Here is a 10164-nt window from a genome sequence, read left to right as displayed (position 1 = left end):
GATGGTAAAAGAGAGGAGGAGAAAGACAGATGTGGCGGAAGAGACGGAAGGAAGGAGTAACAGAGAAAAACATCAAATGTAAAAAAGGAGAAGTGAGAAAGTAAATATGTTGTAAACACAATCCTCACATGTACATAACTGTTTTCACAAACTTCCACGTAACTTATATGCTTAGCATTTTAATGCAAATATTAATTAAATTAAGTATCATATAGTGCTAAAAAATTGATTAGTCACGATTCATCGCATCCAAAATAAAAGTTTGTTTACATAGGGGGAAATCAGGTAAATTGGGCCATTTAAGGTTGAAGTGTCTTATCTCTTTAAAAGTTAACAGCCAATGACTGCAAATAATTTCAAAACGTTGCCATAACAATACTTGACATTTAGCAAATGAATTTATTGGTCTGAGGTTGCTAACGGGGAGGGGCAATGCCTCATTCTGAGACCACACCACAAAAAGGCAAGGTGAGTGACCTGACATATCCAATATTACTTCTCAATAATAAGGATGATAAATCAATAAAATCTTGATGGCCTCTCTTAGATAAAATACTGATTTTGTTAAATAATCCAGATTTTTATAAAGAAAAATAATTTTTAGTTACTGGCCCAATTTACCTGAATGTGTTAAGATAAAATAAGCCATTAATTTCAGTTAAAATGGGCCACCTTCTGAGTTGAGTTTAAGTAGAAATTCTGGTGGTTTTTCCTTTTTAAAATTATTTATATTATTATATATTGTATTTTTTACATTTTATTACAGACAGCATGAAAAACAGAAAGGATCAGAAAGGAAAGATGAGGGTCAAATGTACACTCACGCACACACACACGCACACACACACACACCAAATGTTCAGGTTTTTGTTACATTTTTTCATTTTTATTGATGAAATTCATTGAAAGGTTTGAGTCTTATAACTCATCTGTTTGAAATTCTTTGCAGTCATTGGCTGATAACTTTTAAACTGTTGCCATAACACTAATTGTTATTGTTACATTTTGTTCATGAAATGTACGTTTTATTTACGTTTGAAATTAATGTTTTAATGCAATTCAAATGGATGTTCTAATGTAATTTAAATGTAATTTAAATGCAGTGTTCTGTTACATTATAAAATTAAACATAATTAAATGTGTTTTTATCAGAAATGTCTCTATTTCACTTTGCAGTTTGACTGGCCCATTTTTGCTGATCAACCGGTCCATTTTACCTGAACACTGCCATCTCAAAATATTTGGGGCAGCTAATGTTTCAAAACCTGTAGGGCCTGAACAATTTTATTTGATTAAATCAATTCAACACAAAAATATTAAAAGCAGTCTTTATTAATCATAAGAACACAGTTAAATGTCATACATGGGTTTTTTTGTTAGTGATCCAAGCAATTAACAAAAAAGTGGCCCAATTTGCATGATATCACCCTATATGTGTGTGTACTGTGTGTTTAAATACATTACATGCATAGCCTATATGCTTAAGAAATGTATTAAATATATACTTATATATAATATAAATTATATATATTATAAAAATATATCAGTCATGGCCTAATGGTTAGAGAGTCGGAATTGTAATCCAAAGGTTGCGGGTTCGAGTCTCCGGCCGGCAGGAATTGTAGGTGGGGGGAGTGAATGTCCAGCGCTCTCTCCACCCTCAATACCACGACTGAGGTGCCCTTGAGCAAGGCACCGAACCCCCAACTGCTCCCCGGGCGCTGCAGCATAAATGGCTGCCCACTGCTCCGGGTGTGTGTTCACGGTGTGTGTGTGTGTTCACTGCTGTGTGTGTGCACTTTTCCAATTCCTTTATTTTTGCTGTAGACTGTAAACATTTGGGTTTGACATCAAAAGATGAATATGAGATGAGAGATTAACTTTCACATAAAGGAAGGTTATTCCATAGCCTTGGTCCAACTATTGCAAATAGTAAAAGTTAGCCTAGATTAAAGTATGTTTTCTAGATGGTTGTTGTGCTTATCTATAATCACGTCTTTGCATTCGACCAAAATGATTTGCAGAACACAAAAAGTCCCGCAGAGGATTCTGCTTGGTCTTAATGCCTTCCTTAAGCGGCTACGTTCGCAATTCTAAAAATGTATTTGTTATTTGTTATCTAGGTGGTCATACGGTGTATGCCTGCAAATACGGGACGATTCAGTATTATACGGAACGGTTGGCAATCATGTCTAAAATGCAAAAGAGCATTGACTCGGGGGCCCCCTAGTGTTCGGGGCCCCGGGCTGCAGCCCATGTTGCCCATTAGGAAAACGCGGCCCTGCCAATCTGCACCTTATTGATGATCTGTGTCAGCGCGTGATGTAATAAAACTGCAGCTCATTAATAAACTTTTTTTTTTATCCATTTTATACAATCTGCCTTCATTTAGCAAGTGCACTCGTGAATAAACAATTTTGAAGTTCAACACTTTTTGTTCCATTCAGTTGTGGATGCTGCTGATTCACTGGCACCGTTTTGGAGAGAAATATGGGCTCTCATTTTAACCCATATGATATCATGGTGTGTGATGCTGAACTATGAGTTTCTAATGGTGTTTGTATTTGCACTATTCTAAATATTAATATTTTATGTGCAACAAAAGCATGCTGTCTCAGTGGCCTTACACATGATTTTAAATCTATTTTTCAAACCTTATGATTTAAATGGGGATGATTATACTGAGATTAACTTTCATCTTTTCTTCAACTGAATACTGTTTCCGTGCTATTTTGATGTGTTTTAAAGAGTTGGCAGTCAAAATTAAAACTGCTGGATGATAGATATTCTTCATTCTTTATGACAAACAAGATAATGTGAATTACTGAATGTACAACATTTTTTAAATGTATAAATTGCAGTGTACAGCATTTATTATGACGGGGTAGAATCCACAGTACTCACTACTCAATACTCATGAGCACTTTTGAATAGGCTACTCTTTTACTCTTACTCAAGTAGTTTTTTGGACAAGTACTTTTGCTCTACTCACACTACATTTTTTGGAAGGTAATGGTACTTTTACTTGAGTATATGTTTTCAGTACTCTTTCCACCACTGGTGGTGATCTAAATACTGCAGAAAAACAAATGTAATTTCTACATGAAAAAGTTAGTTCAGGCAATATAAAAACAAGTAAATTCTATACTCAATTCTAGCTTGTAGAAATTAAAACGTAAATATCAATATTATAAAATTAAGTAAAACCTACTCAGCTTTTGGCTTTTTTTTTTTATTAATAATGATTTTATTTTTATTTTTTATCATTGCTTTTGTTGTTAGGTTTAGTAACTTGAGATCTTGTTATATCTGGAGTTCATTTTGTCACACGTACTCAGAAATGATCCAGAGAATGTTACCTCATTGTGTTCTGGTCGCATTACTCATTAGATGTGGTATCTACACAATATCTATTTAATTATTTACTGAGTATGTTTCTGAGTAACACATGCCCTTTAAAAGAATGGTTTAATTCAGTGCTATTGAGTAAAATGAAAGCTTTGACTGAGTAAAAATTACTCAGACTTTTACTGGACAAGCTAAAGTTACTTATTTTCTTTATTAAATTTAGCCTACTTAACTTAGGTAAGTATTTATCTCCACAAAAGGTAAATTGTAAAGAGCAGTAGTAAAATTTAGGCCAACTTAAAATATGTTAGTGCAGATTTTTACGTTTTTTTTCAGTGTACATGTAGCCTAAATATTTCTTAAAATATAAGTGTACACAGTACACACATGTAAACACAATGTTTTTATATTGGACACGATTAATCGATCTGACAGCACACACACACACACACACACACACACACACACACACATATATATATATATTTATAGCCTGCTAGCAATAACAATTCGAATGCTCAACTTAGTGAAGTCATCAGTACTTTTATTGTCTTTTTCTTTCTTCTTCATGCGTCACACAACAAAATCATTTAAAACATAACCAGAGAATAGACTATATGTGTCTTTCCATTAGTAAAGTCCACTGATCCCCTTCTCAAAGTTATATGGTTGGGTGACAAGAACAAGTCCGATTCAAATGTCATCCCCAGACCTAAAGAGATGACTCTGCGCCGCTATAAGCACGCGCAGCCGCACTGTGAGATCACCGGGTAGCGCGCGCGGATCCAAGAGCAGCGCCTGAGCGCGCGCGAGCCCTGCTGGCAGCGCCACCGGAGGAGCGTGACGCTCACGGACCGCACCGGCTTACAAAACATGCCCGCCGGTAAAGAGCACGAGCGTTCGGCCGAGCACTGCCCCTCTTTGACGTATCGCGGCCAGAAACGCACGCCCAAATCTTTCCACACCGACAGCACCGGGCACCGGGTGTACGACCACAGCCACCGGCGCACCCTGCGCTCCGTTTTCGCCGCCGCTCTGAGACCGGTGAAGTCCAGCTGCTGGAACTCGCGGGGAATCGCTCCGGCGAGACTCATGTTGTCCTCTCGCGTGATTTCGGACCCGTTACCGGGAGGCGGTGGACCGACCGACGAGAAGACGGGGTCAAAGCTGCTGCCGAGTTTCCTCCGCAGCAACCGAGGGGCTAAGTCCTTCTCTCTCGGTTCCAGCGCCGGGTCGGGGTCCTCGTGCAGGTCCGGTACCGGCAGGTGGTCGCTAGGCGACGGGCGCACGCGCAGCTGAGCGAGCGCGAGGTGAACGGTAACGGACACGCAGAGCACGAGCGCTGGAGACGCCTTCATTTCCATTCAAGTCGAGAAAAGTTAATCAAAACTCAGATTTACTCAAGAAAATATAGGTAAAGCTCAAGAAGGAAAACCTGTTTTGAATCGCAGTTCTTGGTAACAAAAGGCTTGTGAGGAAAACTATCGTCCTAAACAATATCAACGCTCCCTAAACTATAAACTATATTTCACTAACAGGTAGCTGACTAGTTAACTAGAGGTTTTAATGTTTCCTGCTGAACTGAAGCCGGTCTGCCGGTGAGCGGAGGTTCTCTTTGGAGACGCCAGACGCGTCACGAGCGTCGCCCCGCGGGCTTCAGCTCGACGCGTGTCACCCGGTACAACTACAACACCCGCCGCAGGTGAGCGGACACCCCTCAACACAGAACCACATCAACACAAACTGCAAAACATTGTCATTTTAGTATTATACTGATCTCTCGCGCTCAAAATCAAATAAAAACATTGCTTTATTGGCATGCCTGTTAAAAAATACAATAGTGCCCAGAAATATACGTGGAGAAATACACTATAGTCAACATTTGAAGTGGATCAAAACCTTGCATCAAAGCTGTCCTAAAACCTAAAGCCAAAATGCGTTCTTGTCTCAGGACAACTATGATGACCACTTTTTTGATCCACTTCAAACGACTTGACTACTGTACAATAATAACAATAAAAAGATCATAATAGAAGAAAACATTATAACAATTTAAACATTTGAACACACACATGCTGAGGGTCACTGTGGTGGACAGAAACACACTGAGGTCAGACACACATTCACTCCTTGGCAATATTGAATTTAATATTTTTTTTATTTCACTGTGACCATACCAATAATAAAAGACCCTCTCAGGCTGTGAAGTGCATAACATTGTCATTGTATTCATTTTAGTATTATTTATACTCTCTCTCCTTCCTTTCTTTTAAGCACTTTGAAGCGGCAATTTATGCTTTTATTTCTTCTAGAATTTATTACTGTAATTCCCTGTATCTGGGAATAAACAGTTCTTTAATATCTGATTACAGATGGTCCAAAATGCGGCTGCACGTCTTTTAACTGGTGTTCGTATACAAATATATTACTCCTGTGTTAATGTCTTTACATTGGCTCCCAGTACGCTTTAGAATTTATTTTACAGTGCTTTTGCTTATTTTTAAATGTTTAATTGGCTTCGGTCCCCCCTACCTCTCTGACTTGTTGTGTGAGTATCATCTGGAAAGAAGGGTCTCTTAGGTCTGCCAACCAGAGTTTGTTAACTGTTCCAAAGTCAAAATTAAAATCTAGGGGTGATCAAGCTTTTGCCATAGCCGCACCTAAACCTTTGGTTACCGATCCATATTAGAACTGCACCAAGTTGCAGTTATTTGCATGATTTTTCACTTGTTTAAAAGTAAAATAATTTAATAATTCATGCATGAAAGGGTAATATACAGTAAAGTGCAGGTTAGCTCTTTAATAAATGAACTGCATAATTAATCAATAAACTTTTAAGTTTGCTCACCTTTTTTTTTTTTTACAGTAATGAAACTCAGCTGTATTCTATGGGATTCTCAGCTTACTGTATTCACACAGAATAGCTTTACAAGACGTAAATTCTTGCAATAAATAGTAAATTACACAGATTTCCAGGCTCAATGAATCAAGTTTTATAGTTTGCAGTTGATGTTAAACAGGACTGGTTTTCAAACACCACACTATAACTGTAGTATCTGGACCACACTAAAGGTTTGGATGTAGACCGTCTACGTGGCAGTGTACGGATACACAGCCTTCAAGTTGACACTTCGTCACATTGAGTGAATGACGCATTTTATCACTTTAAATTAATCAGTTAGCTCACTTCTCAACCTCTGACCTATAACGAGCACTGAGTTTATGCCTTAAGGATCTACGTCACTGACACCCCCTTAAAACATCCGCTCACACACACAGTAAACACATGCACAAACACACATACCTCACCCACGCGGTTTAATAAATCTAATCATCAGGTCAAGCATGCCGGAGCGGCCTTCAGTGAGGTGATGCTTCAGCTCCTAGACAGACCAAAACAACACACATGCAGAAATATATATCAATACAAATATACACGCAAAAGCCCATTAACAATATGAGGTCATTAACATTTTTTGGATCATAACATCAATTATCATAATATCATGATAATTCCTTTTCTCTCAAAATTAATTTGGGTTTAGAGGTTATTTAGGATATTATTTAAAATATTTATATTATTTAAATTATTCATTCATTCATTCATTAATAAACTTTTAATACATAATGCACTTAGAATTTAACCATTTTTGTTTTTATTAATATTATTATTATTTTATTTTTTTAAATTCAGTGATGTCATAGAAAAAAGATATTTATTTGATTCTATTTTTTTTTTTTTTCACTACAAAGAACATTTTTCTGCAGTTAAAAGATTCCATGGATGTTAAACTTTCTTCGGAACCATCAATGCAAATAAAGGGAAATGTGATAAATTTGTGAATGAAAAATTCCTATCTAGTTTTTAATGTTCTTTATTGCCTTATAATGATGTCTTCTAAAAGTACAGTAGTTGTCATTAATATATCTGTATTTTTCTGTTTGTTTTATTAATATACAGACAGGTTTAGTTCTGACAGGTTTAGTATTAACTGAACTGTTTAATAAATTAAATGAAACTATTTAAATTAATTACAATTATTTAATTGAATAATTAATTAATAATAATTATTATTAATGAAAATAATTAATAACTAATAACATTAATATTTATTATAATAGTAATACTATTTAATAATTTAAAAGCTAATACTTTTGTAGTACATTTCATTAATTAAATTATAGTATTGTTTAATACATTTATAATAATTTTATACTATGCTTTATATTTAAAATATTCCTTTTTACATTATGATATTTCTGTTCTCTGTTTTTCCTTTTAATTTTAACCCTTGATTAATTTCAACTCTTTGGTTATAAACAGTATTCTAATGCTTAAAATTCTTTGTTTCGTTTACCAATAATGCTCATTAATGTGCTTGTTAGGAGCTCCTTAACATTTATCAAATGGAAAATGTATTTAATTTAAAGGAACTATACCTGCTTGAGCAAACAAACTTCAGCACCATAATAACTGCATAACCTCAAATACTCTGATGTGTCGTTTTAGTAATGAAGAGAGTTTGTTTGCTCTGTTTTTCTTAATGTGTGATGTTGTGAATGTGAGAGGCCAGCTGTCTGACACAGGTTAGAGGTTGGCAGGAAATGACGGCGCGTGTTTGGCCCTGCAGGGCTGTTCCCAACAGTAATGACGCAGGTGTGAGGGGTTTGTGTCTGACGGTAAAGCCGGCAGCTCACATCTGTCCTTTGATATTAATGTGCACTGAAAACAATGTGTAGCCTCACCGCACACAGAGCGGCTGAGATAAAGTAACCTGTGCTTGACATTATTAGTGTCAGTGGCTTACAAATACACACAAGTGAATGAACGGCACTCTGTTGTCATTTTGGATACGTTTCCATACTACATTTGCCTTGTATTTGACTTGCTTTGATTTTGTGTGTTATTATTTACATTTGTGTATAGACAAATCCTATTCAGAAAAGTAAAAAAAATTGTGTTGTGCACAAAATTCTACTTTTGTTGACCACACATTGACCTGTAGCGGGATATATTGGCATATGGGGTAAGTCGTCACACAAAGAACCTGCTGCTCATTGACACTGTTTTGAAAATAATGATTTTTAAAAAATATAAAATACAAGTAAACATGCAACTTTCTACAACATCTGAATTTATTTATTGGATTTTTCGCTAAATGAAAAACAGTAAAGTAACTATATATATTAGTGAAAGTGAAGTGAAAGTGATATACAGCCAAGTATGGTGACCCATACCCGGAATTCGTGCTCTGCATTTAACCCATCCAACGTGCACACACACAGCAGTGAACACACACACACACCGTGAACACACACCCGGAGCAGTGGGCAGCCATTTATGCTGCAGCGCCCGGGGAGCAGTTGGGGGGGGGGGGGGGGTGACACACACATAACTATGTGTGTGTTAGTGCTGTCAAGCGATTAATCACATCCAAAATAAAAGTTTTTGTTTACATAATATACAGTGTATATTTATTATATAAATACAAACACATGCATGTATATATTTAAGAATAACATGTTATGTTTATTAAATATATTTATATATAATATAAAATATAATAATATACACACGTGGTCAGAATTGTTGGTACCCTTGGTAAATATGATCAAAGAAGGCTGTGAAAATAAATGTGCATTGTTAATCCTTTTGATCTTTTATTTTTTAAAAATCACAAAAATCTAAGCTTTCGTTGGAGAATAAGAAATTAAAATGGGGGGAAATATCATTATGAAATAAATGTTTTTTCTCAAATACATGTTGGACACAATTATTGGCACCCCTAGAAATTCTTATGAGTAAAATATATCAGAAATATATTTCCATTCATATTCACAATTTTGAGCACACCAGCATGATTATGAACGTGAAATTATCCAGCCATGGCCTCCTGTTTCACAGAAATATAAATAGGAGGGAAAACAAAGCCCAAATTCCCTTAATCATCCATCACAATGAGAAAAACCAAATAATATATTTCTGATGTGCAGCAAAAGATAATTGAGCTTCACAAATGAGTGAAGTGGCTTTAAGAAAAGAGCTAGAGCAGTAAAAATCCCCATTTCCACCATCAGGGCAATAATTAAACATTTCCAATCAACAGAAAATGTAATGAAACTGCCTGGAAGAGGACGTGTGTCTATATCGTTTTAATGCACGGTGAGAAGGAGAATTTGAGTGACTCTCCAAGGACCACAGCTGGAGAATTGCAGAAAAAGTCGAGTCTCAGGGCAGAAAACCTTAAAAAATTATCAAACAGCTCCTACATCACCACATGTTGTTCAGGAGGACTTCAAGAAACAAATCACAAAAAGAAAATGTTTTCACCGAAACACAATCTCCAGCAAGCATATTCAGTTATCAGACACGAATGGAACTTCAAATGGGACTGGCTTCTATGGTCAGATGAAACTAAAAATGAGCTTTTTAGCAGCAAACACTCAACAGCAGGTTTCAACAAGGATTGAATAAAAGGGTGCCATTAATTGTGGCCAATGTGTATTAGAGAAAAACATTTATTCAGAGGTGTAAAATACTTGAGTAATTTTACTTGATTACTTTACTTAAGTATTATTTTGGGGGATTTTTACTTTATTCAAGTACAATTTAAACTAACTACTTGTACTTTTACTTGATTCAATTTCTGAAGAAAAAACAGTACTGTTTACTCCTTACAATTTTATTTCAACTTAAAAAGTACATTACATTTTTATTTTATCTTATGCACATTAAATATGGTAAACAGAAGCTCAAAAGTGTGTGCTTGACGTGAGAACCAATGATCGTTGTTTTCACGCATCGAGCACACAAGT

General features: G+C 35.9%; 1 protein-coding gene across 1 annotated transcript; it reads right to left on the bottom strand.

The window, feature by feature from the left end:
* Positions 1–4082: 4082 nt before the first annotated feature.
* Positions 4083–5044, bottom strand: LOC306868345 (noggin-2-like; the record flags this gene model as incomplete). Its single annotated transcript, XM_079414450.1, has 1 exon — positions 4083–5044. The coding sequence occupies exon 1, from the start codon at positions 4710–4712 to the stop codon at positions 4083–4085; it is 630 nt and encodes a 209-aa protein (XP_079270576.1). The 5' UTR covers positions 4713–5044.
* Between the last annotated feature and the right edge of the window lie 5120 nt (positions 5045–10164).

The sequence above is a fragment of the Barbus barbus genome (assembly GCF_936440315.1).
Source record: "Barbus barbus genome assembly, chromosome: 4".
Classification (NCBI taxonomy): domain Eukaryota; kingdom Metazoa; phylum Chordata; class Actinopteri; order Cypriniformes; family Cyprinidae; genus Barbus; species Barbus barbus.
Note: the sequence above shows the minus strand (reverse complement) of the source record. Positions and strands in the feature narration are given on the sequence as shown.